General features: G+C 35.5%; 8 protein-coding genes across 11 annotated transcripts; 2 read left to right on the plus strand and 6 right to left on the minus strand.

Annotated features, from left to right (window-relative positions):
- Positions 1-2,465: 2,465 nt before the first annotated feature.
- On the minus strand, positions 2,466-6,181 carry LOC9309949 (apyrase 2). Its single transcript, XM_002873836.2, has 9 exons — positions 5,528-6,181; positions 4,797-4,925; positions 4,633-4,689; positions 4,459-4,551; positions 4,038-4,243; positions 3,726-3,817; positions 3,342-3,559; positions 3,072-3,261; positions 2,466-2,843 (listed from the first exon to the last, which is right to left on the minus strand). Exons 1-9 carry the CDS (start codon positions 5,846-5,848, stop codon positions 2,731-2,733), a joined length of 1,419 nt encoding a protein of 472 aa, XP_002873882.1. The 5' UTR covers positions 5,849-6,181; the 3' UTR covers positions 2,466-2,730.
- Positions 6,182-7,139: 958 nt separating this feature from the next.
- On the minus strand, positions 7,140-9,001 carry LOC9309950 (probable aquaporin SIP1-2). Of its 3 annotated transcripts, none has more exons than XM_021023443.1 (4): positions 8,927-9,001; positions 8,357-8,628; positions 7,596-7,871; positions 7,140-7,513 (listed from the first exon to the last, which is right to left on the minus strand). In XM_021023443.1, exons 2-4 carry the CDS (start codon positions 8,621-8,623, stop codon positions 7,355-7,357), a joined length of 702 nt encoding a protein of 233 aa, XP_020879102.1. In that variant the 5' UTR covers positions 8,624-8,628; positions 8,927-9,001; the 3' UTR covers positions 7,140-7,354. The 3 variants fall into 3 exon arrangements, with proteins under 3 accessions (XP_020879102.1, XP_020879103.1, XP_002873883.1); XM_021023444.1 differs by lacking the exon at positions 8,927-9,001 and adding an exon at positions 8,802-8,898; XM_002873837.2 differs by lacking the exon at positions 8,927-9,001 and having other exon boundaries at positions 8,357-8,915.
- Positions 9,002-9,111: 110 nt separating this feature from the next.
- LOC9309951 (NAC domain-containing protein 68) lies at positions 9,112-10,868 on the plus strand. The gene has a single exon (XM_021023445.1). The coding sequence runs from the start codon at positions 10,027-10,029 to the stop codon at positions 10,456-10,458; it is 432 nt and encodes a 143-aa protein (XP_020879104.1). The 5' UTR covers positions 9,112-10,026; the 3' UTR covers positions 10,459-10,868.
- Positions 10,869-14,312: 3,444 nt separating this feature from the next.
- Positions 14,313-16,280, plus strand: LOC9307882. 2 transcript variants are annotated; one of them, XM_021023297.1, is made up of 5 exons: positions 14,695-14,719; positions 14,836-14,928; positions 15,159-15,392; positions 15,503-15,697; positions 15,846-16,236. In XM_021023297.1, exons 3-5 carry the CDS (start codon positions 15,231-15,233, stop codon positions 15,888-15,890), a joined length of 402 nt encoding a protein of 133 aa, XP_020878956.1. In that variant the 5' UTR covers positions 14,695-14,719; positions 14,836-14,928; positions 15,159-15,230; the 3' UTR covers positions 15,891-16,236. The 2 variants fall into 2 exon arrangements, with proteins under 2 accessions (XP_020878955.1, XP_020878956.1); XM_021023296.1 differs by lacking the exon at positions 14,836-14,928 and having other exon boundaries at positions 14,313-14,719; positions 15,846-16,280.
- An 813-nt stretch (positions 16,281-17,093) lies between these two features.
- Positions 17,094-27,341, minus strand: LOC9307883 (putative U-box domain-containing protein 46). The gene is made up of 3 exons (XM_002873838.2): positions 27,305-27,341; positions 18,805-19,087; positions 17,094-18,430 (listed from the first exon to the last, which is right to left on the minus strand). The coding sequence occupies exons 1-3, from the start codon at positions 27,316-27,318 to the stop codon at positions 17,339-17,341; spliced, it is 1,389 nt and encodes a 462-aa protein (XP_002873884.2). The 5' UTR covers positions 27,319-27,341; the 3' UTR covers positions 17,094-17,338.
- LOC9309952 (putative U-box domain-containing protein 46) lies at positions 20,083-22,803 on the minus strand. The gene is made up of 2 exons (XM_002873839.2): positions 22,246-22,803; positions 20,083-21,887 (listed from the first exon to the last, which is right to left on the minus strand). Exons 1-2 carry the CDS (start codon positions 22,510-22,512, stop codon positions 20,763-20,765), a joined length of 1,392 nt encoding a protein of 463 aa, XP_002873885.1. The 5' UTR covers positions 22,513-22,803; the 3' UTR covers positions 20,083-20,762.
- Positions 23,024-25,079, minus strand: LOC9309953 (putative U-box domain-containing protein 47). The gene is made up of 2 exons (XM_002873840.2): positions 24,537-25,079; positions 23,024-24,280 (listed from the first exon to the last, which is right to left on the minus strand). Exons 1-2 carry the CDS (start codon positions 24,801-24,803, stop codon positions 23,132-23,134), a joined length of 1,416 nt encoding a protein of 471 aa, XP_002873886.1. The 5' UTR covers positions 24,804-25,079; the 3' UTR covers positions 23,024-23,131.
- LOC9309954 (U-box domain-containing protein 48) lies at positions 25,460-27,458 on the minus strand. The gene is made up of 2 exons (XM_002873841.2): positions 27,028-27,458; positions 25,460-26,778 (listed from the first exon to the last, which is right to left on the minus strand). Exons 1-2 carry the CDS (start codon positions 27,316-27,318, stop codon positions 25,663-25,665), a joined length of 1,407 nt encoding a protein of 468 aa, XP_002873887.1. The 5' UTR covers positions 27,319-27,458; the 3' UTR covers positions 25,460-25,662.
- Between the last annotated feature and the right edge of the window lie 256 nt (positions 27,459-27,714).

Here is a 27,714-nt window from a genome sequence, read left to right on the forward strand (position 1 = left end):
TTAAACTATTTCCTGTTATATATAGTGATCCAAATCCGAAAAAGATCTTGAGCGTTTTTCTCCTTCTTCTTAACTTTGAACTTCGTTTTTTTCCGTTTTTCTAAAACTTAATTTTGTCTCCATGAAGCATATAACAAGGGGCTAAATTTCTTCCCGAACCAAATCTAATATTAAATTGATATAACTATAGTAGATCACGAGTGGAAACCCAAAATAATACTTAAAATTGAGTGTTTTTTGCCGTTTAATGCATTTACGTTGGTCAAAAAGAAGAAACCACAACGATGTTCGTTAATGGTGAACTCTATCTCTAATATAACATTGACACACATGACGTAAAATTTCGACCTCTGTAAAATATATTTAAAAACAAAAAAAAAAAAAAGAGAGAAAAGTTAAATAATTCCTTTATTCTTGTTTGTGTGCAAATTTTCCAGTGGAGAATAGCTGGTTTAAATTCAATAATACATTATTTTTTTTAAGCCGGATCAGTCGAAATGGGTACAACAACTTCATTCTTCAGTGTTCATAATGTTTTTCTCAGCCCATACAAAAGGTCATTGAGTTTTTGTATTTCTTTTAAATACCTTCTTTAACAATTTTTTTTTTTTTTTTTTTTGCCCACACCGCTGTGGTCCATTGGTAGTTGAGAATTGGAGAAAGGTTTGAAGAACTTACCCAGGTTCGATCCACGCTGGAAACAAAAAACATATATGTGTGGGAAGTCTGGGCTTGGGCCAAGCAGTGTACCTGGTAGTCCAGTAACAGGCGATCTGGCTATCCCTGGCATTAGTCGGAAAGCATTCCAAACTCGGGACAGACAGTATAGTGGCCCTTCGGGGAGAAGTCCACTCTAAAACACTTCGGTGCGTTTCTACCGGGGTTGACCGGATCAGCCGATAGAATTTTATCACAAAAAAACATATATTTTTTGTAACCTATACTCAGTGGCGGAGTCAGAAAATCTATTTATCGGGGTCAAAATATTTTTTTCTTCTAAAAGATGAATGAAAGATAGTTTCATAAGTCGATATACTAAAAGATGTGAAAGATGTTTTCTTGTCTCCACCATCACACTATCGAAAATTGATTAAAAACACAAAAAAAAAAAAGGAGAAGAAGGTAAAACGTTTTTAGATCAACTCAAAATAAATGTTTAAATATTATATTAGGTTATATTAATGGGTTTAATTGTAGTATATTTACTTAAAATAAATTTTAATAGGCTTAATATTATCTATATGTATAATATAATTATTGGGTTTGTAACATAATATTTTTATAGGGGTCAATATTTTTATTGGATTGGGATCAATAATTTTTTTTATATAAAAATTCAACTATTTTTTTAAATTCCACCGGGGTCAATTGACCCCTATGAGTCTACACTCCCTCCGCCCCTGCCTATACTAATATCAGGGATGGTATTTTCGGGTTACAAAAAGTTAATGACAATGATATAAGTGATAACAGGAAATAACCCACGCTAAAAGATTTCAAAATTTTGAAAGATACAAATATTCAAATATTTTTGTTTATTTATATACAGTTTATAATATTGTTACTTTTTTTTTTGGTTTTTAAGAAATTACTTCTTGATACAATATCGGAAAACAGTTTTTGTTATATTTACTGAAGATTAATACTATATTTTTTATGAAAAAAAGCCAAATAAAATGATGATTCACCATTTGTTGTGTGCAAGTAATTGCCTTTCTTTCGAGGGACATGAGCGAGAGACAATAATTGGAGTTCGATCACCACGTGGATTTACGATACACCACAATCACAGCAGGCGTCATTGTCAAATATTATTTCATTGAAAACATATAAACATGCAAAACTGAAATATTTTCCCAAGGAGCCAAGAACACAAGTTTTTTTTGGCACGTTACGATTCAATCAGGCCCGGCCTTTCACCCATTTTGGTGAATCATTTATATTGGATCTCAAATTTTCGAAGCCTATTTTATGAAGAATTTTTTTTTTTTTTGAAACCCCATAATTATAAAATAGGCCTCAAAATTAGTAAAACATGACTCAAAATTAACAAAAAGTTCCATAATTAACAAAAATGTCTTTAAAAAATAAGAAAAATTGTTAAATAAAAATTATAAATGCCCCATAATTAGTAAAAATAAAATTTTTAAAAGTTTCTATTTTTTAAAAAAACCTCAAAAAAAAAATTTCATATTCGGCCCAAATTTTACCAGACCAGCACTGGATTCAATGAATGATGTCCAGAACTATAGATAACAAGAAAAGGTTCTATTTTTATATTGTTTATCATTCAATAAATAAAACATTAACAAAACGACTAGCAAGTTTGTGAGTATAGTGTATACCCCCGTATTTTTCAGGTTTAGTAAATTATATTTCTATAATTACAATGCTAGAGTTAAAAAAAATAAGAAACTAATTAATAAACTCCTCATTTCTTCTGAAAAATACGCGAAACTCAAAAAAGTAAGAATGTTGCAATCTTTTCATAAAAATATAAGAAACATGGACAATAAGAGTACTCTATTTTACAAGAAAAAAGAATCAAAGATCTGAAAAAGGAGATATAAGCAACAAAACAATTTTTCTAAATACGATATATTGTAATAAAAATGTTAAGTACTAATGTACTATGCTTTAAGGGATGGTAAAAAGTCTAAAAACTGAGGAAAAAAAAAACTTTGGTAGATATCAAAAGAATAAGGTTCTGTGTAATTCTCAGAATGCCCCTCACGGCGAGGAAACGGCCTCTATGGCGCTACCCAATGGCCAAGCAGCTTCCACGGCGTGGTCTCCGTATTTGACCTTCTTCACTAAAGTTATTGTCTGTGATGGCTCCAAGCCTAATATTTTACACCCAAGAAAAAACAAAATTAGACAAATGAAATACATACGAAGGAGATTACAGAAACTTGGACCAGATCATCCTAAATGTAACACTTTTTCCTTCATGTATTTGGTGCTTAGAGCCAGAGTTGAACAAATTCTACTATCCTAAACCTAAAATAAATAGTGGATTCTCTTGAAAATTGAATTGTTTTTTTGAAGGTGAGAAAAGGGGAGAAACTTACCGAATCCATCAATGAGCAGAGTATATTGGTAAATGAGATCCATGCACAAGTAAGGCAAATTCTCTTCCTCCACAAGTGGGAATTTCGCTTTCCCCTCTTCCAGCTTCATACTACAAGCTTGCTTTGCCGCTTTCTCAAAGTCCATGGGACGAACTGTAGCAACAGGTTGCTTCGGGTCAACAAATCCAGCCTGTGCCATTATACGGTGTTTAGCAAAGAAACAGGTTGTGTGTGAAAGATTTGATAAACTGTGTTTTTTGGTTGAATTACCTCAGCAGCACGATCGAAGAAAAAAGAAGCAACAAACATATTCTTTTGACCACCACCTCGGCCACCATTCCAGACTCCACCGAATGTGCATTTCATGTGTGTACACAGTGTATCATTCACTTTTAGTGCATTGATGGTTACCCTTCGGCACTCGCCAAGACTCGCACCGGATGGTGAAGCAGGGGCTTTAAATTCCTTTTCCCCATACTTGTACATACCTACAGTGAATAAAGTATGTTAGAAGAAATTGAAAACTGTTGATCCAATATGCTAAGAGAAATTTCATATCCAGAAGCAAAGGATGGCGAAGATAATGGCAAATGTAAACATGTGTCATATGACGAGGAAAGAAACAGCTCTCATGATAAAACAATAATCTCTCACCATCATAGCCTGCCACGATGCAGGGGTTCTCTGAATCTTCAGAAACTTTCAAAATCTCTGCTCGGGCGGCCAGTAATCCGTAATGTAGGTAACTACAAGCACGAAAAAAATCCAATAACACCTCACATTAAAGATTATGAATTTTAAAAAATGTGTGCTAGCATGGAAGGAAGACCCCAAATATCTAACGAGTACAGTAGTCTAGAAGATACAGATGACGTGGAAAAGCCTAAAACTGCCCGCTATTTGGGAGACGTTAATACAAGATAATTCAAAGAAATGAAATAAAGAAAACCATAAGAGGTGACAAACCTGTGTACATAGAGGAAATACTTCCGTCCCTTCAGATACATTTCTCTGACATATGAATCCTCTCCTTCTAATGGTTTTGGTGCACTTGCAGCATCTTCCTCGGATATAGCATATGCCATTTGAACAGACCCCCCTCCAAGATCAACCACTCCTACCGTATCTGAGTATGGTTTTCCCAAGTTCCTTAGCAAGTAGTTGATAGTTACCTGCAAATTCGAAGCCCATTAAGACAAAATGTCAGCTAGATTAGAGGTTGCTTAGAGTCCAACAGCTATTATTTTACATACTAGACTTCAAACTATTACAATTGCCATAGTGAAACACTTCTTATTGGATAAAAAGAAACTAGAAAGGATCCCAGTCCAGAATTACTTCTCCGAATGGGAATGGAGGTGATGAATATAAAGGTGGGACAACATACCCACTGATAAGAACCTTCCTGGGTACCATCCAGTACAGTAACAGCATTTGCCTCAGTTTTCAGCATGCTTCTATCTCTCAAGAGTTCCCTAACCTTATAAACAAAATTATAATACAGTATAAGAGCTAAGTGACCTGGCGAATGTGCCTGAAAAATTTATGGAAATCAAATTACCGCTTGCAAAATGTTCTCAGATGCATCATGACCCAGCGTCCTCAAACCTGCAGTGGCCTGAAAAGATTTAGGGAAAACACATTTCAATTGATTCACAAAAAAAAACAATGATAATACAAAATAACTTCAATTATGCTACGTGTGGAAAGAATTCGTTTCCATACCCCAACTCTGACAGGTGTCTTCGGGCGCAGCTCGCGGGGAACAGAAGCTTCTGCTTTGTCAAGAAGAGACACCAAAGAGTTTGCTGCTTGTCGGGGATCAGTAGGATATGCACTCAACCCTGGTTTAAGCTGAAAATCAAATCAGTAAATAGCTTAGAACCAAAGTTTCAACTAGCACCACTAAACTGCAAATTAAACAAGAAAGTCAAGCCACAACAATATAATGAAACAACGAACTAAACGACGCAAGCTAGGCGAGTTCAAGTTTTATGTTAGCATTCCAGGAACACATAGTGCAAGTCAATTCTATACACTGAATGCAAAGTTATACGCTTCCCGTAAATCCTGTTGAGCTTTACCTCAGGGAAAGAGGTATTGCTATAATCAAATCTAGAGGAGGATCAAATACAGAAACCTGAAGAATTAAAAATCCTTCTTCATCCACCAAACAAATAACCTCATACATTCTTTCAAACGTTTACGAAATGTGTTCTAATGGCAAATTTCACATGTTTTCAGTTATAAGATCGTTGGGTCAGGGGATAGAGTTTGAATGTATCTCAAACAAAGTCAATTTAGCTCTATCCAAGTTCTGGCTACAACAACGAATAAACACAGTTAACACAAATGTACCACGAATCACCAATAAGAAATTGAATCAAATATCGGGAATGACACAAGATCTATCAAGCACAGCAGATAAGAAGAGAAAAACGAAACCAATGTATCACCTGTAAGAAGAGCTCAAGTTCATTCCCGAGAGGAATAAGATCCAAATTCTGATCAAAACAGTAAACATGTACACGGCTACCAGAACTTCCAGCATCAAAAATCACAGCGTAATTCTTCGGACCTCTCGAATTAGGACCTCCTTTGCGATTATGCACCGTATACTCTTCAACGACCGAATCAGAAGTCGATCTCCCAGGCATTAGCAGAAGAACAAGCCCGATCAACACAATGGGAACCGAAATCACAAGAATAAGACCACGATGGCGTTGGATCTTATCAGCAAGAGATTCATGCCGTCCAATCCCACGCTTCGCCGTCATCTTACCTCCGTCAACAGAGTCGGATGTAGGAGACTGGTTTCCAGACTCCAGAAGCTCAGTGGAAGAAGGCGAACGGTAGCGTATTTTACCGTTGCCGTTGCCGGTACCGGAGGACGCCGTGGTCTGCGGCGGATCCTGTAACGGCTCCAGATCGACGGTGGATTTGGAAGATGCGGATTTTGATTCTGGAGAAAAGCTTTGGATTCCAAAGCTTGTGTGCTTCAGATCTGAATTTGTATTAGAGGAGCGATAGATACAAACAAAAGACGTTATGGGTTACGATTGCGGGAGATGGGTAACTCCCACAATGAGCTTACGCAAAAATTAGTTACAATTGACTAGGCCCGGGCAAAATACCCGGAACCGAATACCCGAACCGAAAAACCCGAAAAATACCCGAACCGAACTCAAATCCGATGTTTAAAAATACCCGAATGGGTCCTAACCTCCTACCCGAAAAAAACCCGAACCGAACCCGAACCGAATCCAATACCCGAATGTACCCGAATACAAATATACACCTAAAAATATTAGTTATATTTATATTTATAATACCCGAAATTCCTAAAATTACAATCATAAATCCGAATATATTAGGTATTTTTGAGTAATTCGGATACATTTGGATATATTTGGTTAAAAAGTAACTAATGATGTAGTTTTCTTTTGGGTAATTTTAGTATTTTTAGATATTTTTGGTTATATTTGGGTAAAGAGTAACCAATGTCTTTTCGAGAAATCGGGTATTTCGGTTAGATTTGGGTATATATGAGTTAAAAACCCGAACCCGACCCGAACCCAAAAATATTTCGGGTATTTTTGGTTATTTTCAGGTATTTTGCTTTTTTTTTAATTAAAATACCCGAACCGACCCGAACCCGAACCGAACCCAAACCAAATTTTTATAATACCCGAATGGGTCTTGACCCCCTACCCGAATAGACCCGATACCCGATAAAAAAGAACCGAACCCGAACGGGTACCCGAATGCCCAGGCCTACAATTGACATTATTCAATACTCTAGTAATTTAGTAATTAAGTTTCACTAGTGATTTTCAATTTTTCATTAACCACCCCTAATTTTTCATAGATTTTTGTTTGATTTTACTTTATATAATTATTTTTTCTTGCAAGTTTTGTGAATGTGAAACTTGGAATATAATTTGGTGAAAATCAAAACTATCAAAGCCATATAAACCTGAACCGTATGAAATTCGGTTTTAGTTTGGTTACTAGAAACTGTAAACCGAAAAAATGAACCAAAACCGGATTGACCCACTCTTACTCTCCTTTACGAACCGAACAAAACCAATAATATAAACCGGACGAGAGTGAATTTGTAGATTACGCACAAACCGGGAAAATGTGACGGCCTTGCGAATCCACAAAGAATAAAAAAGACACGAGTCTATAAAGTACAAATACCACTACAACATAAAACATACAACAAATGGGATTATGATTCATGAAATTTATTACTTTAGATATATTTTTCCATTGTTTTCTCAAGCTTTCTTCTGTTTTTTCTGAACCAGAGGTGGAGCCGGAAATAGAATTCGAAAGAGCATCGCAGATAAAATAGCTCCGGTGTAGGAGCTGATCCAATACACATAAAAATGGTCCCATGTGTTGTGAGACTTGTATATATATGCCCACCCAAATGCCTGCATTCCAATATACACCACATGACTATATATCAAGATCATACCAACAATTATTGAGTAGGATCAATAAGAATGAACTTACAATGGCAGGATTCATGAATGGTCTAGTGAATTTAGATCCTACGACAAACACTGATACGGTAGCGAGAGCGAGCAAGAACGTTTTAGCAAGCAGTTTTCGAGGACCTCTTAAGATAATTAGTAACACCAAAAATGTAACACTAAAACTTAGGATTACTTCAGCAATAGCTCCATTGTGTGCACCAACTTGTAACGAAGGCTTTCCTCCAATCTTAGTCTTATACTTTTCCGGTATCATCTCCATGATCGTTATCGCACCGCCTGCCGCACCAACTGCCTGAGATATATAAAATAGGATACATCACATATGGAAACAAACATGCCAGTAAGTACCAGTTGGGCCAAAATCTCCAATTAAAAAAGTTTTTACGTTATTCAAAAACACATCACACATGGACCACACACCAGAAACTTCACATAGAGCCAGCCAACAAACGAAAGAAGATACATTGATCTAACAAAAAAAAAATTATAAGAAAAAAAGAAGAAAAGTCACAAACGATGTGTAAGGATAATAATAGATTATAATTTGAAGAGACAAGACACAAAAGCGAATACTCGTATGAAAAAGATGTTACAAGTATCAACTAAAATCTATGTGAAATTGTATCATTTTGATTTTATTTATTTATTGCTCGTTGAGTACTTTAGGTTGAGTTTCACACTGCAAATGTTTTTCTTAAAAGATCATCATAAGTTCATAACAAAAAAAAAAAAAGTCTCGTTTCGGTTTCAAAAGCTAGCTAGATTATAGCTACACACCTGAGCAGGAGATCTAATGGCCAAGGAGAAGAGAGAATCTCTGGAAACTCCGGCGGTATAAAACGCTGCGTTTCCACAAGGATTGAAGCTAGCACCACCAAGAACGTTTCCAATAACCGTAAAAATCGAGATGGAGACGAAAACAACCAACGTTGAGATCACCAGAGGAGCCCAAGTGATGCCATGAAACCCGACTGCGGAAACAATCGCCGCCGTCTGTATCCCAAACGTCGCCGAGAGAATAACCCACAAAAAGGTTATCACCATATCACCTAACGCCGATTTTACCGCACTCATCGTTAGTATCGTTTTTTCTTTTTCTTGAACGTATGGGTTTATTAAGAAGATTGTTTTCTTCTTCTTGAAAAGAATATATTTATCAGTCCACTCAAAAACTATATTCTTTTTTTTTTATAGAGAAGGAAGATATGTATGAGTGACTCACCTAACGGTTAGCTGAATTTTATAGAATTGTAGATAGATTATCCCAAATTCATATAGAAAACAAATATATTTCTGTAACTTTTATAAAAAGATAAATGGAAAGTTTGTAGAGAAAAAGATTCTTACGCTTATTACTATAGAGGGCCTGTTTAATTCCAAAATGGGTTTTGTGTATAAATATGTAATGAGTTCATTTCCATTTTCTCTGCCACCTCAAAGGACCATGGTTCCTTTTTGGTGAACTCTGACTCTGACTATGGAAAGACTACTGCTTTTTCTTTTTCTTTTTCTATTGTACTAGTGTACAATGACCAGATGAATCTAGACACTATTGAGAACAGATACATATAAAAATTAGTTTATATGAATTGAACATATACAAAAACTTTTCTTTGTCCACTATATATTAGAGTTTAAAAAAATAGATATATATAGGCCGGTTTTGAGATTTTTGGATCTCAAACCTTAAAAAATTCGGTAGTTAGTTGAGATATTAAAAAATAAAAACAAAAAAGGCAAACCGAAGATGACAAACATAATTTGTGGTTCTGTAAAAATGTACCCAAGACCCTCTTGGGACGAAAAAGAGGAGTTTGTTAGATATCTTGATACTCAAGTAATTAGATCGAAGGTTATTAGTAGCATAAATTCGTTAAACAATATTAGCTAATAAGAATTAGGATATGATTATGAATATAGGTGTTAGGGTCGGCCCTGAGATTTTATGGGTCTGACCTTAGAAAAATACTTGTGGTCTATTACTCTATTTAGTGTTAAGGAAGAAAGAAAGGTTAACCAAACCGTTGCTGACTATTGGACTCCATATAGGCCCAGTACGATACCCATGCAAAGTTTTTGTTTCCTTTTGTATCTCCTCTACGTAACGTTTTTTTCTCAAAAATTGATGTTTGGATTTTTGTATGGGCCAATCTTTTCTCTATATTGGGTCATATAGTAACTGAATTAATATCTATTTTTAATCTATATTTACGATAATGTAATAGAAAACTTATATAAATTGTTTAGTGGATTTGTTTTTATAAAAACAGAAAAAAGGCCTTGTAAAAACTTATCCAAATTTATATTCAATAGTCGGCGTTCAAGGGCACTATATAAACCTTGTTAGAGGTTGATACCGTTCATTGATTATCTCTCATTGCACGTTCTTGTTTTCAATATCCTGAGATCTTATTTGGTTCGAGGAAATATATAAGAAGAAGAAGAAGATGTCGATGGTTGAAGAATTTTACGATGAAGAGGAAGAGCTGGTTGGCTTTAGATTTAATCCTTCAGAAGAAGAACTCATACTCGACTATCTTCTACCTAAGCTTGGCTTCTACCAACCAAAAACGATATATTTATTAGAAGACAAGGACGAGATCTACGCCAAAGTGCCGTGGCGGCTTAAACACACAGAGAATGGTATTTTTGAACCTAACGAGTGGTTTTACTTCGTGAAAAAGACAAACCGCAAAGTTAAAGGTTGGAAAGCCACTGGAGGGTTGAAAGATGTCTTGTCCAAAAAAAACGGTAAAGTGATTGGGAAGAAGAGAAATCGCAGTTTCTACGTTGAAGGTGAACGGAGTGGTTGGACCATGACAGAGTATTCTTCCATCGGCAACCAAAACCAACTTCTCTGCCACCTCAAAGGACCGTGAACATCCCTATAATGATTATGGAAGACGATGACTTGGTTTTCTTTTTTTTAGGTAGCTACTCATTATTTTATTTCATTGTGTCTCGTTTGAAGATTCTTCTGGAGTCTTAGATGTTTTCTTGTTTATTTTGATGTTTCGTTTTATTCATTAGTGTACACTTTTAAGTCGAGGAGAGTCTCAGATGTTTTCTTGTTTATTTAAAGGAATAAAGATCATTCAAGTTTCTTATGAGGAGCTTTGCAACTTTTCACATGTTTTCTTTTCTTTTTCATAGATACACAAAGAATGTTTAATTTCCTTTTTTCCGAGGAAGATAGTACCATTCTCCATTCAAATCTAATATGAGAATAATGATATATTAATATTTACTTGTGAAATATTCGAAATAAAGCTTGTATCTAAACTCTAAATCCAAATCCTATAAAAGGGAAACATGTTTCAACTTTCAACAAACTTTTATGATAAGAACTTATCTTTTGTACGCGTAGTTTCAACAAAAAAGGAAGTTTGATAGTTTTCTTGTTTTTTTCTTCTTTTTTTTTGTTTATTTTTTTCGCCACTAGTTTTCTTATTTAATCAATATATAAAAGATAAGAAACAAAAAGATATATTGCTATTTGATTTCCTTTTTTTTTTGTATTATTTGATTGTGGTGGATTCTTCTTCGTCTGAAGATTCGATTGTAGTAAAATTTGCTTTTAAAAAATAGAAATATTAGAGGAGAATCTCTCAAACGGAAGAATCTTCTCATGTTTTGAGGAATACGCGTATATGCGGTCTGTCACCTTCATATGAAATATTGATCTGACCTGAATAAAGCCCTGTATAGGGTTTTAGCGTCGGCCTTGAGATTTTATTGGTGATCTCAAACCTTAGAGAAAATACTTGTTCAGTTTTGTCAAGATTAAGAAAGAAAGGTTAAAAACCAAACGGATCCACTATAATCTTAAGATAAAGCCCACTCAAACTACCATGCATTAACCATGCACAGAAGTACAGTACGAAACAACACCACTTTTTGTTTTCATCTCTTCTATAAATTAATGTATGAATTCTTGTATGGGCCGTTTGATCCTTATGTCGGGCCATAATTAACCTTTTTTAGAGCAAAATAAATTCATCCAATTAAGCTAGGAACGGGCGGTTTTCTACGGGAGAAAACCAGTCCGGAGTTGAGGAACTTACATGGGAAAAGATAGAATCACGTGCCCTTGCCTTCTTAGCAAGACAATCGGTACGGACATTGTTTAAACGTGGAATGAAATCTAAAGAAAAACGAAGGAAACCAAGTTTTAAAGCATTGAAATCTTCTAACTCCGAAGCAAAAACGGACCACTCATCCGGAGTGTCCAATAGCTGGGTTAGCTCCTTGCAATCTGTCTCAAAGGCAATATTAAAAATAGATAATGATGTGAGGGATCTCATTGCCTAGAGAAGCGCTTCAAACTTTGTGTGAAGAGGAGATAAACATTGTCGAAAACACTTGAGCTAAAAATTAATAAGCTGAGAATCTGAGATAAGAATCCATCCAATGGGCCATAATTAACTGCCTTTAATCAAATTACCTTATTTTCACTCGGTTTTGAAAAATTTAGCTTACATGTGTGTATTTTTGGGACTAGTAATCAAAATTAGTAAAATATGATATTACATGAAATTAGTCTTATGTAAGAGAATAAAAAAAATAACATCTTTATTTAATGTTCTAATACCAAATAGATTTTTGGTCTAGTGTTGTTTTTGGTGTATATTTTTGGAGTAGATGGAAAGACATAGTATGAGTTTTCGTTTACGATTCTTTAATAATTAATATTAATCCTAATTCACCTTTAAATGTGTTCTAAACATTTTTTATAATGAAATATTTAGATTTTTTAGTTATAGATTAATATAAGGGTGAGCAGGAAACGTCTAATTTTTTTTTCAAAATCTGGACAAATCACTAAACCAAAACCCCAGTATCAATAAACAGCTGAAATTGTATTGTAATAACAAACTCAAATATAACGGTTAGATTTGTTTTTCTTAAAGCTTGCAAATCTCATTATTTTTATTTCGTTACAATATTTATATGATAAAGTTTATAAAATAAACATGTAGGTGCTTCAACTTTTGTTATTATACTTACTCTATGAAAAGCCAAATTGAGCCGACAGATAAATGCACACAACTGACAAATTTGTTGGTTGAGGTATGGATTGGCAGCAAAAAGGGACTTTTAAAATGTGAACTTTGTTTGACTGTGAATCTCCCAAAAACTCCCAACTTCTTCACCGTCATCGTCAAGCTTACGCCAACCATATTTATTTATGACACATAAACTATCATTTTTCTAGAGGTAACGCATAAACAATAAAAGCTACTTTTTCAAATGTAACTCCCATATTCTTTTTGTTTTGCTTTGTCAACAAATGTAAAGTTATTTTTTATTTGGTAACTGAAACATTTTCATTAGTTGGTTAAATTAACTTAACTTTTCTTTGATAGTCTGGTCTGGCTCACGCTTCTTCTTTTTTTAAGGCGTGCGTTTAATCTAAATGCAAAACATAAATCTATAAAAACTTTTTCCTAAAGAGTCAGTTACTCAAATGGTGGATAGTATTCAGTAGCTACATTTAGGGGAAAAGAAGTAATATGGTATCCAAATTAGGATTAAAGGTTTTATATTACCATTGTAACTATGGTTGATTATGGTAATGTAAAAGACAAATAATACTTTCTTTTTTTCAAATCCTGAAAATTAGTTTTGCTATGATAAGAAAAAAACAATAGCTATGATACTTTTTCTTATCGAAATCAATAGCTATGTTTTAATTACGACAAGAAATTAAGATGGCTATGATTTGGTCAAATGATTTAAGGTTTGTAGATTAATCTCGATATTTGAAATTACGAAAGAAATGGATTGAATAGTTGCGAGTAATTTTCTAATCCAATGTTGTCAAAGACAAAGAAAAGTCAAGACTTGTTTATTTCTGAATTCTGACCGTATATCACTCCACGAGGCCAGGCTGCTACAACTCAACGTCTGGTTTCAGTTTGAACCAATAAATAATTTTCCAGATTATATCTTCTAAAATTAAATGTAGAATTGCATGGAATCTATGGAGATATTACTAGTTTAAGATATCCTATTTGACAGCTTATAATATACTATTCATTTATGAATAATTGTATACTCGTATATCAAAGTCACACTCAAATGTAAACACTTACTACTGTTTCCATTTATTAGTATAGGCTCTCATTGATTGAACATAATGGAGAACTATAGATCATGATAAGGAAACATCAATGAGCTAAGTATTAATAATAGCTAATAATTAAAAATTATATCCATCATAAAACAAAATTCAGGAATTCCATGTGAAAAGAAAAGTGGACCGACAATATAATAGTCAATCATCACAAATAGTGAGAATGTAACATAGAGTTAGATGCGTATTCATATAACATAATGAAATGCTAATTGATTGTTTTTTCTTTTTTCTTTTAATAAAGTGGACATCTTTGTCAACAAAATGGGTAGATTTTTTTAATGGACTGTAACGTAAAGTAAATGTGTCACTGACAAAAAGCTTGACAAAACCTAATTAATAAAAGCCGTGGACTATAACGCGTTTCTTCTCTCCTTTTTCCCACCTTCCCCTACACTCTTCACTTTTGTTTTTTGTTTTTCTTCTTTAATCCGAAAAATTCTCAAGTTTCGACCTATATAGTAATGTGAGAGTTATGATTACTCTAATAGTAATAATTCTAAAAAATAAATATCATAGTATTTAATATCTGTATATATATATATATATATAGTATGTAATATCTATTTTTCTTTGTACATTTATTATATTTTTCCAAATTTTCAAAAATATGTACAATGAATTTTCATATTACTGTGAATCTAGTAAAGTGGAATGGACGAAAATCAAAACCATAAACACATAAACTTTTTGAAACGTAAACACATAAATTTAATATCTATGATTATTTTCCAATCAAACCAACTTAGAAGAAACTCAACTCTCCACTAATTTTAATTGAAGGAAAAAAATTAATAAAGATATGAAAAATAAAACTTTGTATATCTCTCTCATAAAGTTGACTGTTTAGACTTTTAGAGGTAAGGACAATATCTTCTTTGCTTACATACCCCACTCTTGTTATAAAAGACAGTAACCTTTCTTGAGATCACTCTTTCTTATTTTGTGTGTTAGTGCGTTGAGAGAGAGATAGAAAGAAAGAGAAAGAAATCGCCATGGCTCATGTAAGTGAAACTTCTCTAATCCAGTAATCCTCTATCTTTGTTTCTTTCTGTCGCCTTTAACATTCTAAAAGTTCCCCATCTCTCTTTTTTGGCAAACCGTTTAATTTCTTCATCAGGATCGTCAAAACCTGCCTAATAATGTCTTCTCTCCATCTCTCTTACTTAGAATCCACGTTCATTGATACGCTAAGTGCCAAACTTAGTCACGTGTTTGTCCCTTCATAGTTCTTGACTCTTATATCCTTGTTTCTTGTGAATTCTTGAATCTTGAATCTTGAATCCCTGATTCTTGTGGGTTCTTGATTCCCCTGATTCTTGTTCTTGATTCTCGATTCTTGAATATCTAAATATTTTCAAGGGTTCTTGAGTCTTCTTTATGGGTTCTTGATTAGAGATTTAGCATATTTATATGTACTAATTAAGGAATAAATGGGAACAGGGGAGATATGATAATTACAAGAAGAAAAGTGGACAGATTCCTAGGTTTGGAGAATGGGAGGAAGCAAATGAGATGCCAATAACACAATACTTTGAGAATCCAAGACAAGCTGGTCTGATTCGTCACCATTACACAACCACTTCTTCTGCTTCTTCCACTACCACTACTTCTTCATCTTCTTCTTCTTCTGCAGAAGCCCTAAAGCTTGCTTCTCACCGTCCCCGTCCAAGACAGGTTCATTAAATTTAATCACTACTTTGTTTTTCTTAATTCTATAATAATTAACTCGTTATTAGTTATCTAAACAAGAACGCGTTGTTTGTGTAATTAATGACTTGGCGTAGACGGCGGGGACGAAGGAAAAAAGAGGACCACAAAGGCGTGTGCGTGACGTCAGTGCACAGTCGGACAAGTATTACATTGACGTCAACGGTGTTAAGCAGTTCAAAAACGACGTTGCTCCGACTTCGAAGCCACCTAAGCCCGTTGATGAAGATCTCTACAAGATTCCTCCTGAGTTTATTCATTCTTCAACAAGGGTAAGTGCACCATCTCGCACATAACCTTTCTTACTGTGCTTATAATAAAATTTCTATTTTTTCAAAACAACTTTACAAATTTTTACCACTTTTTTTTCTTTACCTATTGTTATTTTAAAAGAGTTTTAAAATAAACTTGGTGTTGCAGAAGAGAAGGCCTAGCTTTTTAGCTTGTTTGGTTCCATGCGCATGAATTGAAAAGGAAGAATGAAGAGAAGAAGAAGAATAAAAAATAGGATTACGAATGAATAATGTAATTTTTTTTTTGTTTTTTGTTTTTTGGTTTTCCTTTCTAATTTCATTTAATATACATATATAATATATACGTGGTTTGGCAGAAAAAGAGAGCATACGAATGGTTTAGAGTAAAAGGAGTAACAAAGTAATATCGTAGTAAACTAGAGTAATCCTTTTGTCTTGTTACATATCTACTTTATAAGATTTTATCTCGTTTTTGTCACGTACGTTCTCAACATTTTTTTTTGTGTGTGTTTTGTAAGAGAGTTTTAAAGAAGACTACATCTTTATTTGCATGATCACAGATTTAGTAAAAGAAAACTCTTAAAAAGACTATTTATCCCAATTTTATTATTCTTCTCTTTTATGCTTTACTAGTTCATCAAAATCACAAAAGTCACAAATAGATGTGTAGTATAGTCGAATATATATGATCATAATGAATTAATACAGTATTGATGTTAAATTCAATTTTGGAAGGAAAAACACCTTTGATAATGGTTGTTGATCGAACTAATAATAACTTTACTGTAACTATTCCTAAGGTGAAAAAGATCCGAAAACACATAAGAGTAACAAAGTCATTGGTAGATGGCCTAACCAACCCCACTATATATTTCGGTTTCCTTGGAGTCAAATATCACTCATGCAACTTTTGATTTTTGATCATCCCGTGACCTAATTTATAAGCATACAAATGTTAATCAAGTTGTGGGTAAAATTCCACTTTTTGAATATAGAATGTATATGCGTGTTAATCTACGGTGGATAAGAAGATACAAGTGATGGTGATTGGTGAGTGTGGTGTTTTGCTACAACGTTATCACATTGATTTGATTCTCCATGTTACATCGCCACTTTTTCTAGTCCTTTTCTTTTCTTTCCAATTTTAGCCCCGCATTAGCTCCACCAATTACCTTAATCACGATCGGTCAACCCCACCATAAATACTTTTTAACAAGTAATTAATTGTCTTAATCCTTTAAATGTTGCTTTCGGTTAATTGGAGTCGACTTACTATTAGCCATACATAAGAAGCCGCCTATTGTTAGATTCCTATATTACCCATTCAGATGACTTATATTTACGGTAATGCCATTGCCTTTCCTTTGGATTCGACATATGACCATTACGACATTCACTACAAAAAGACAACCTCTGCTTTTCTAATCCTTCAAAACCCTCATTTCACGATCATGAATCAGAAAGTCAACTAAGAGTAGTAAAACTCAGGCCTCTTCAGGCACACTTATCGTTCTCAGAGAGACTATACAACTTTTCCTTCTTTCTTTCTAATCCTTCTACTACTATCTAGTATTTACGAAGAATTTTGGATCATCGGTATATATGTATCAAGAGCAAGTTTGCAAAACTATTAACAAGACCTGAATTTTGATGATTCCTTCATGCCCTCTGTGGCTCTTTACCAGTAACGAATCTCTTAATCCACTGTAAAATCCCTTGTGCTTTTCTCACCGCACGAACTGATCCTTGCTTTGCAAGCTTCGTAAATGTCCCGTGTTGATTCTCCTCTTCTCCTACCACTTTCAGTCTCGACCTGTCTCTGTTTCTGTCACACATGTTGAAGACGATCACTACAGCGTTCTCTCCAGTCAGCAAGCAACTCGGTTTCCTCAAGATTTTGAACAGATCATAGATAAACCCTAGATTATCCATTTCTTCGATAGCCCTGTTGTGTGTAGAAATCAATGCCAAGAGAGATAACAACTCATCCACATTGCTTCCTGCTTTGATCTTTTTGGTTGCTGCAGGAATCAAACCCGCTGAAACCGCCTTTTCCTTGTTCTCCAGTACAATACAGAGGTTAAAGACCGTGGAAGTGGCTTCTTTGGTGGCTAACAAATCACCCTCTTCGATAAGATCAATCAGAGCCTTCACTGCTTCCGAGTTCCCAATGATGATCTTGTTAGAATCAATGGCTGAAAGTGACGATAAAGTAGCTGCAGCGTTTCTTCGTGTCTCAGCTGTCCCCTGCTTCAAAGACTTTGTGAGCAGAGGGATCACTAGACGGTTTTCAGCAATCACTGTTTTATTATTCTCAAGAATCGAGAGGTTGAACAATGCTGTGATAATATTCTCTTGAAGCTCTGGATTCGAGTCTACTGCCTCGCCCAAAGCAGAGAGCGGACTGAGCAAACGGGTGATCGAATCATGGATTCCAGCGACAAAGAAGACTCGGACATTAGGAAATCTCTTCGTCTGGCGACGCAGCTCTTTTGCAGCTTCTATCTGATCCGCGACCGAGGAGGAAGATGAAATCCGCTGAAGCAATGCTTCGATGTCACCAGTGAACAGCTCAGTGGCTAATTCATCAGATGGTTTTTGCCGATCAACTTTGTTAACTCGACACCATTGCGTAATCAACTCATTGATCAAATGGTTTGGTATCCACAAACAGTGAGAGAGGATTTGTTTGGTTTTGGGACATGTACGTTCATGCTTCAGCCACTCTGTGATATATCTCTTTTCATAAGTCTGAAAAAGAAACAAAAAGCGAATAAAGCAAAATCAGCACATATACCAGAATCCTAACTTTTCAAGAAATTGGATCAATCTCTGTATTCGTATAGCACAAAATAAACACATTTTGTTTACATAATCATCCAATATCTATACACAACCATGAATCTTTATTGGCAATGTGAACCATTATAACTCTGTTTCTTGTTTTCTCTGAAACTGAAACTTTGTATGCATATACATAAAGAAGCTGCATTTATACATAGACATAAATACAATTCATATGAATATATCGAAATCAAAACACATGCAAATTATAAGATCAACAAACTCAAGCAAGAATCACAAGAAATCGCAAAAAAAGAAGAAGAAGAGAAAAATCAAACAACCTGCCCAGAAGCTATGATCACAGGCTCGATCATGATCGTATTAGAGAGTGTACATATAAACTCTTTGGGAACTTCCACCGGAGAAATATCAAATTCCGGTTTCTTCGATTCTACTTTCCTCAGACAAGTCAGGATTCTAATCGCTTCATCAATCGCTTTCAAAAATCCAAAACAATCTTCAGTCTCACCACGATCTTTGCCTCCTCCGTCGTTAAAAATCTCCGTCAATACTTTCTGTAACTCCCGCCGCAGAGTATCGGCGTTCGTTTCCGTCGCGTCCGCCATTTCAGCCGACGAACGCACGCGTGTATACACAGAACCCAAAAGCAAAGAAGCAAAAACCCTAGAAACTCGAGAATTAGGGGAAATTTTTTCTGTTTGGAATTTAGAGAGAAGCGAAGAAACAAAGTATCAGTTGGCTTTTTTAGTTTGAGTTTATTCAATCTCTTTTTCTTTAATCTTTAATTAATTTTTGATTTGGTTTTTAATTACGTACGCCACCTGTGTATATAGCTGCCACGTCATACCCGCATTTTCTGCATTCTTTTTTGGGAATAGTTTAGCTATCAGACGACTTTGATTGGTCAGCAAAATTTCTGATTCGGTGATAATAAAAATTCTTTAAGTTCAATGTATTATTAATATTAAGCATGCTGTGATCTAAATTAAGAAATCCGTGTAGTGTTTTACTGTCACTTCATTAACCCACTAAATAAGATTTTTTTAGACTATTTTCCTTTAATTCATTTTTTTAGGAAGTCTCATACGAGAGACACTCTTTTATTTTTTGATTGGAAAGTTATAGCTTTTTTTTTGCATTATAATTTGTATATGATTTTATATAACATACTTTTTATTTATTTATATGGATCACTTATACGACTCGGTTTACTATTCTAATATGTAAACGAAAATTAGAGAAGAGCTTAATTTCAGATTGGCTTTTACTGAATAGGGACATGTTCACACTATTCATATATATTGCTGGCTCGCACATTGTATTTCCTAAACAATTATCTTCCTCGTCTCTATTTATATTATTACCATCGATATATAGAAATAGAACTTTATCATTTTTATTGATTTATAAATATTATATATTATTATACTTGTTTAAAGTTTTTGGTTTGTACACAAAAACTTATATATAACTATTAAAGATGTAATGTAAAGCACACGATTTACATTTCTTGTGGTTATAGTTTTGAGTATACGAAAAATGAGCAACATGTTGGAGTATCAAGTATGTAACTTTTTTTGCGAGTATTAAAAGAAAATGCCTTCAATTTTATATAGCTTGCTGATGAGTGTGGTCTATATAGTTTCAAGAAGTTTAGTTTGTTGATCCCAACCAAAATATAAGCTTTATTGAACACGTTTTAGACGATAAAATAAGCTATACGAAAAATATGATGATGTCAAACGAAAAAAAGTTCTTGCTTGAGAGGGAATAAAAATGAGTGGGAGGGATCAAAGTGTGTGCCGTTTCGTGAATATGACAGCGAACAGCAGAGCATTTGGAAGAATGAATACAAGAGAAAACATCCACATGACTTGCTGTTTCCTTTGGTATTTACGCAGTCTCCCTCCATTGTGTGCGACTCACATTTACAGGTCGGTGTCTTACTATGGCCATGTGTCATGATTATGCTACTTTTGGTCCCAATTTTCAACTAACTCCTCTGCATCACTTTTAACGGTCGACAAACAACGAAACGTATATAATCTTATAAATTAATCAATAAATACCTGAAGCCAAGAAAACATTCTTTATAAAAAAATCTAGAGAGAAGTAGTTTACTTTAAAGCTAAAACCAAGGGAGACACATCATGGTTGAGGAAAATATTGATGCAAATAATAGAATGTAAGACACATCATGGTTAAGTATACAAAACTAAGGTATGGATCCAATGACATGAACTTTGAGTTTGATCTCAGTGTATTAGAAACAAACAAGTCAATTAAGAGCAGCAAGCTCAAGCATCTTTTGGCACTTTTCCTTCTCAGCGAACATCTCCATCCACTGTAAAATCTCTTGTGCTTTTCTCGCCGCACGATCTGATCCTTGCCTTGCAAGCTTCGTAAATGTCTTGTATAGAAGCTCCTCTTCTTGGAGAATTCCCAGCCTAGCCGTGTCTCTGATTCCATCAAACATTTTGAAGAGGACCTCTATAGCGTTCTCACCAGTCATCAAGCAGCTTGTGTTCCTCAAGATCTTTAAGATATCACACACAATCCCTAGTTCCTCTATTTTTTCCTTAACCTGGTTGTTTGTAGAAATCGATGTCAAGATAGATACCATATTCTCTACATTTCTTCCTGCTAGGATCTTTTTGAGTACTGCGAGAATCAAACCCTCTGAAATCGCCTTTTCCATGTTCTCCGATTCATCAGAACAGAGGTTTAAAACAGCGTAGCCAGCTTCACCTGTTGCTGATAAGTCATCCGAGTCCCCGATTAGATCTATCAGAGCCTTGAGTGCTTCCGAGTTCCCGATGATAATCTTGTTAGAATCAATGCCTGAAAGTGACGTTAAAGTCGCTGCAGAGACTGTTTTTGTTTGATCTGTCCCCCTCCTCAAAGACTTTGTAAGCAGAGGGATCACAAGAGGATTTTCAGCAATTATTTTTTGACTTTTCTCAACAGTCGAGATGTTCAACAATGATGTGAGGATATTCTCTTGAAGCTCAGGATTCGAGTCTACGTCATCGCCAAAGTTAGAGAGCGGAGTGAGCAACCTAGTGATCGAATCATAGAGTTCCTTGACAAAGAAGTCGCAGACATTGACAAATTTCGAGGTCTGGAGGGCAAGCTCTTTTGCAGCTTCTATCTGATCTGCAACCGAGGAAGGAGAGGAAATCCGGTGAAGCAATGGTTCGATGTCACCAGTGAACATCTCAATGACTATTTCATCAGATGGTTGTGGGTCTGGCCGATCATATTTGTTAACGAGACACCATTGCGTAATCAACTCATTGATCGAATGGTTGGGTGTCAAACACAAGTGAGAGAGGACTGCTTTGGTTTCGGGACATGTAGTGTTATGCTTCAGCCACTTTGTGATGTGTTTCTTTTCAAAAGTCTGAAAAAAGTAAAGAGCAAAATCAACACAAACACCAGACTCTGTATCGTAAACCCTAATTCTTGACTGTCAAGAAACATTCAATCGCTCCATGTGTTTGCATAAGACTCAATGAACACATTTGAATACCTAATCATCCATCTATTCTGATGAAATTTCTCTGTATACGAGTATGCATTTGATAGAAACATTCATAATCATGGATCTTTTTCTATGATACATAAAGAGCTTGTAAAATCAAGAAAGAATCACAAGTAAAACAAAAAGATGAGTACTAAAATCGAGAAAGAATCACAAGAAATCGTCAGAAAGTTTAGATCATGATCTCTAACGAATGATTACTAAAAACTGATCTAACCTGGCCAGAAGCAATGATCACAGGTTCGATCATGATCGTCTTCGAGAGTTTACATATAAACTCTTTCGGAACTACCACCGGCGGCTTCTTGGATTCTACTTTCCCAAGACAAGTAAGGATTCTAGTAACAGCCTCATCAATTGCGTCAGTCTCAACTAGATGATCTTTGCCTCCTCCTCGTCCTACTCCGTCGTGGACAATCTCCGTCAGTACCTTGTGCAACTCCAGCCTCAGAGTATCGGCGTTTGCTTCCGTCGACTCCGTCATTTTCAACCGGAGATTTTCTCGATAAACTCACGCAAGAATACACAGAAACTTCGAGAGAAGCAAAGAAACTGATGTATCTCTGTTTTGATGAGTTTGTTATTCTTTCCTCTGTTTTTTTTTTTTCCTCTTTATTTATTTGGTTTTTTTAATACGTACACCACCTGGCTGCCACGTCATAAGCTTAAAATGATTGGTCAGGGAAAATTCAGATTCGGTGATGGTACACCTTAAAATGACACTTATAATGAAATAAAGTTAATACAGTAATAAGTTATAGGCTTATATCCTCTTTTATTTTTATTTTACATTTTTATTTTGTAAAGTGGTTTTAAAAATCTGGACCATTTTTTACATATGTTTGAACCTTTTATGAATTTAATTTTTTAAGTTATGACTGAAAATTTACTCTTTTGCATATATTTTTAAAAATTTTATTTAACATAATGTTTTACACGTGTAACTTGTATGCTTGTTTTTTCTTGTTGCTAAAGTATCAGAAAGAACAAGTCAATTTAGAGCAGCAAAACTATATATACAAAGTTTTCAATGACTATTATCAAGAGTTAGTTTGCAAAACTATTTACGTAATAACACGACCTCATTCTTCTTCTGCACCAACTCATTTATTTCTTCTCACATATACTCTTAAAGGCCTATCATCCCTCTTCCTCTGACGTTGCTCTTTACGATCAGCGAATGTCTTAATACACTGTAAAATCGCTTGTGCTTTTCTCACCGTACAACCTGCTTCTTGCTTCGCAAGCTTCGTAAATGTCCCGTGTTTATTCTCCTCTTCTAGGACCACATTCCCTGTCGCCTCTTCCTGGACCACATCTCGCAAGCCTCTGTATCCTTTACAAATGTAAACGACGATGGTTAAAGCGTTCTCTTCATTCACGAAGCTATTTGAGTTCCTCAAGATACTGAACAGATCATATATAAACCCTAGGTTATCCATTTCTTCGATAGTCCGGTTGTGTGTAGAAATCGATGCCAAGAACGATAACAACACATCCACATTGCTTCCTGCTTTGATCTTTGTGGTTGCCGCACGAATCAGACCCGCTGAAACTGCCTTTTCCCTGATCTCCTTTACTAAACAGAGATTAGCAAGCGCGGAAAAGGCTTCACTGGTGGCTAATGAATCACCCTCTTCGACTAGATCTATCAGAGCCTTGAGTGCTTCCGAGTTCCCGATGATGTTCTTGTTAGAATCAGTATGTGAAAGTGAAAACACAGTCGCTGCAGAGACTTTTTTTGTTTGATCTGTCCCCTTCCTCAAAGACTTTGTAAGCAGTGGGATCACATGAGGATTCTCAGCAAGTAGTGTTTTATTCTTCTCAAAAGTAGACATGTTGAACAATGATGTGATGATATTCTCTTGAAGCTCAGGATTCGAGTCTACCTCATCGCCCAAAACAGTGAGCAACCTGGTGATCGAATCAGGGATTTTGGCGACAAAGAAGTCACGGACAGTGGCATATCTCTTGACCTGGCGGGCAAGCTCTTTTGCAGCTTCTGTCTGATCTTCAACCGAGGAAGGAGAGGTAATACGCTGAAGGAATGATTCAATGTCACCAGTGAACAGGTCAATGACTTCTTCATCAGATGGTTTTGGCCGATCAAAGTTGTGAATTCGACACCATTGCATAATAACCTCGTTGATCAAATGGTTTGGTATCCAAAAACGGTGGTAAAGAACTTGTTTGGTTCTGGGGCATGTACGTTCATGCTTCAGCCACTCTAGGATATATCTCTTTTCAAAAGTCTGAAAAAAAAAACAAAAGAGCAAAATCAGCATAAACACCAGAATCTCTGTCTTGGATCCTAACTTTTCGATCGGTCTCTGTATTTGCTTAACACAAAAATGAACACACAAGAATCATAGATATATGGATCTTTCTTTTTCTTTGATACTGAAACTTTATATGCTTATACGAATAAAGGGAATATCGAAATTAAAACACATGCAAATAAAAATGATCAACAAACTCAAGCAAGAATCACAAGAAATCTTCAGAAACCTGGCCAGAAGCGATGAGCACAGGTTCGATCATGATCCTCTTCGAGAGTTTACATATAAACTCTTTTGGAACTTCCACCGGAGATATATCAGATTCTTCTGGCTTCTTCGATTCTATTTTCCTCAGACAAGTCAGGATTCTAATAGCCTCATCAATCTCACCGCGATCTTTGCCTCCTCCGTCGTACCAAATCTCCGTCAGTACCTTCTGTAAATCCCGCCTCAGAGTATCGGCGTTTGTTGCCTCGTCCGCCGTCGAATCCGCCATTTAAGCCGGAGATTCCTCTACCAACACAAAGAACTGGAAACCCTAGAAACTTGAATTAGGAGGGAAAGTTTTCTGTTTGGAATTTAGAGAGAAGCCAAGAAACTGTTATATGAGTTTGTTTGTTATTCCTCTGTTTCTTCTTTTCTTTTTTCTTCATTAATTTGGTTTTAATTACGTAACGCCACCTGTCTGCCACGTCATATCCGCATTCTCGCTAGCTTTAGCTGACAGACGCCTTTGATTGGTCTGGAAAATCTCAGATTCGGTGATTTAATAAAAAATCTTAAGCAATGCTATATGCTCTAATTAAGAATTCCTTGTAATGTTTTACTGTCGTATACTCCCTCCGTTTCGTTTTAGTTGTCGTTTAAGGTTTTCTCACACAAATTAAAAAAAACATTAAATTTTCTGTTTTACCCTTTATTAATATATTATAAAAAAATTCATTGGCCGAAACATTAAAACAGTAGGGATAAAACTGAAATTTTCACAAAACATTTGCATCGAAAACCTAAAACGACAACTATTATGAAACAAAATTTTAATTCTAAAACGACAACTAAAACGAAACGGAGGGAGTAATTGGGTTTTATTTTTTTTTTGTTTTATCAACGGTTGGTTAGCACATAATTATTTTTTTGATATACACAATTATACATTAAAGATTGGAGCAGTTCAGGTTCAATCTTGAGTATTTTTAAACAAGAAGAGAGGATATCTATATTAAGCAATATAAGCAACAAGCCCTAGATTACAAGTCTCAAATTCTTTCTTTCTACACTTTGATCGGTATATGTATCAAATGTAACTTTGCCGAAACTATTTACGTATTAACAAGACCTCATTTTTGATGATTCCGTCATGCCCTCTGTGTCTCTTTACCAGCAGCGAATGCCCTAATACCCTGTAAAATCCCTTGTGCTCTCCCCACCACAGGAACTGATTCTTGGCTTGCAAGCTTTGTAAATGTCTTGTGTTGATTCTCCTCTTCTGCCAGGGATTTCAAAATAGACCTTTCTCTGCTTTTAACATACATGTTGTGGACAATCACTACAACGTTCTCACAAGTCACCAAGCAACTTGTTTTCCTCAAGATACTTAACAGATCATAGATAACCCCTAGATTATCCATTTCCTCGACAACACGTTCGTGTGGAGAGATCAATACCAAGACAGCTAACAACTCATCCACATTTCTTCCTGCTTTGATATTTTTGGTTACGGCAGAAGCCAACCCCAACGAGATTGCCTTTTTGCAGTTCTCCAATTCATCATAACAGAGGTTTAAAATAGCGTTAGCAGCTTCATTGGTGGCTGATAAGTCATCCGAGTCCAAGATTAGATCTATCAGAGCCTTGAGTGCTTCCGAGTTCCCTATGATGATCTTGTTAGAATCAGTGTCTGAAAGTGACATTAAAGTCGCTGCAGCGTTTCTTCGTGTCACAACTGTCCCCTGCTTCAAAGACTTTGCAAGCAGTGGGATCACTTGAGGGTTTTCAGCAAGTAGTGTTTTATTCTGCTCAAAAGTAGACATGTTGAACAATGATGTGATGATATTCTCTTGAAGCTCGGGATTCGAGTCTACGTCATCGCCCAAAACAGAGAGAGGAGTGAGCAACCTGGTGATGGAATCAGGGATTTTGGCGACAAAGAAGTCACGGACATTGACAAATTTCGAGGTTTGGAGGGCAAGCTCTTTTGCAGCTTCCATCTGATCTGCAACCGAGGAGGAAGGAGAGGAAATCCGCTGAAGCAATGGTTCGATGTCACCAGTGACCATCTCAGTTACTACTATTTCAAAATCAGATGGTTGTGGTTTTGGCCGATCAACTTTGTTGTTAACAAGACACCATTGCGTAATCAAGTCATTGATCAAATGGTTGGGTGTCATACGCACTTGAGAGAGGAGTTCTTTGGTTTTGGGACATGTACGGTTATGGTTGAGCCATTCTGTGATATATCTCTTTTCATACGTCTGAAAACAAGTAAAGAGCAAAATCAGCACAAACACCAGAATCCATAAAGACCCAATTATTTGCTGTATTCATAGCTATCAATCTAGACGTATCTATTCTTATGAAATATCTCAGAGTATACGCAGTTATGTGTTTCTTTAGCTATGAATCATGACACAAGCATATATGGAAATTAAAAGATGTTAAAGAATCACAAGAAATCGTCAGAAATATGTATGGACCAACAAAAACAAAAAAAAAGATCAAACCTGCCCAGAAGAAATGATCAAAGGATCGATCATGATCGTCTTGGAGAGTGTACACTTGAACTCTTTCGGAACTTCCACCGGAGAAATATCAGATTCCCGCTTCCGCTTCTTCGATTCTCTTTTCAGACAATTCAGGATTCTAATCGCCTCATCAATCGATTTCACAGTCTCAACGCCATCTTTGACTCCTCCGTCGTCGTATAAATTCTCCGTCAGTACCTTCTTCAACTCCCGCCTCAGACTCAGAGTATCTGCGTTTGTTTCCGTCGCGTCCGCCGTCGAATCCGCCATTTTCAGCCGGAGATTTCTCGATAAACGCAGAGAGCTCAAAGCAAAAACCCTAGAAACTTGGAGAATTGGGGGGGGAATGTTTTCTGTTTGGAAATTTAGATGAGTTTGTTATTCTTCTTCCTCTGCTTCTTTTTTGATTTTAATTCATTTTGTTTTAATTATGTATGCCACCTGTGTATATAGGCTCACACGTCATACCCGCTTCTGGGAAATTTAAGCTTAGCTGACATATGGTCAGGGAAATTCAGATTCATTGATAGTAAAATTCTTAAATTCATTCCATGCTAATGCTATGTTCAAATTCAGAATTTCGTTACAATTTTGTTTTTAATGTCACTTTATAAAAAAAAAAAATAAGTTTTTAGACTAAATTGGTATAAGGTATAATAAATCTTC

This window comes from Arabidopsis lyrata, assembly GCF_000004255.2.
Source record: "Arabidopsis lyrata subsp. lyrata unplaced genomic scaffold ARALYscaffold_6, whole genome shotgun sequence".
NCBI classification, from domain to species: domain Eukaryota; kingdom Viridiplantae; phylum Streptophyta; class Magnoliopsida; order Brassicales; family Brassicaceae; genus Arabidopsis; species Arabidopsis lyrata.

Coding starts and splice junctions, on each gene's coding strand:
- LOC9309949 (XM_002873836.2), bottom strand. CDS start 5,848: ATGACGGCGAAGCGTGGGATTGGACGGCATGAATCTCTTGCTGATAAG. Junction 3,818..4,037: donor TATTTCCTCTATGTACACAG/GTTTGTCACCTC, acceptor TCGTGCTTGTAG/TTACCTACATTACGGATTAC. Junction 3,262..3,341: donor TCTTCGATCGTGCTGCTGAG/GTAATTCAACCA, acceptor ATAATGGCACAG/GCTGGATTTGTTGACCCGAA.
- LOC9309950 (XM_002873837.2), bottom strand. CDS start 8,653: ATGAGTGCGGTAAAATCGGCGTTAGGTGATATGGTGATAACCTTTTTG. Junction 7,872..8,356: donor CCATTAGATCTCCTGCTCAG/GTGTGTAGCTAT, acceptor TATATATCTCAG/GCAGTTGGTGCGGCAGGCGG. Junction 7,514..7,595: donor CATTCATGAATCCTGCCATT/GTAAGTTCATTC, acceptor ATTGGAATGCAG/GCATTTGGGTGGGCATATAT.
- LOC9309951 (XM_021023445.1), top strand. CDS start 10,027: ATGTCGATGGTTGAAGAATTTTACGATGAAGAGGAAGAGCTGGTTGGC.
- LOC9307882 (XM_021023296.1), top strand. Junction 15,393..15,502: donor ACCGTCCCCGTCCAAGACAG/GTTCATTAAATT, acceptor GACTTGGCGTAG/ACGGCGGGGACGAAGGAAAA. Junction 15,698..15,845: donor TTATTCATTCTTCAACAAGG/GTAAGTGCACCA, acceptor TTGGTGTTGCAG/AAGAGAAGGCCTAGCTTTTT.
- LOC9309952 (XM_002873839.2), bottom strand. CDS start 22,512: ATGACGGAGTCGACGGAAGCAAACGCCGATACTCTGAGGCTGGAGTTG. Junction 21,888..22,245: donor TGATCATTGCTTCTGGCCAG/GTTAGATCAGTT, acceptor TACTTTTTTCAG/ACTTTTGAAAAGAAACACAT.
- LOC9309953 (XM_002873840.2), bottom strand. CDS start 24,803: ATGGCGGATTCGACGGCGGACGAGGCAACAAACGCCGATACTCTGAGG. Junction 24,281..24,536: donor TGCTCATCGCTTCTGGCCAG/GTTTCTGAAGAT, acceptor TTTTTTTTTCAG/ACTTTTGAAAAGAGATATAT.
- LOC9307883 (XM_002873838.2), bottom strand. Junction 18,431..18,804: donor TGATCATAGCTTCTGGGCAG/GTTGTTTGATTT, acceptor TTTCTTTTTCAG/ACTTATGAAAAGAGATATAT.
- LOC9309954 (XM_002873841.2), bottom strand. CDS start 27,318: ATGGCGGATTCGACGGCGGACGCGACGGAAACAAACGCAGATACTCTG. Junction 26,779..27,027: donor TGATCATTTCTTCTGGGCAG/GTTTGATCTTTT, acceptor ACTTGTTTTCAG/ACGTATGAAAAGAGATATAT.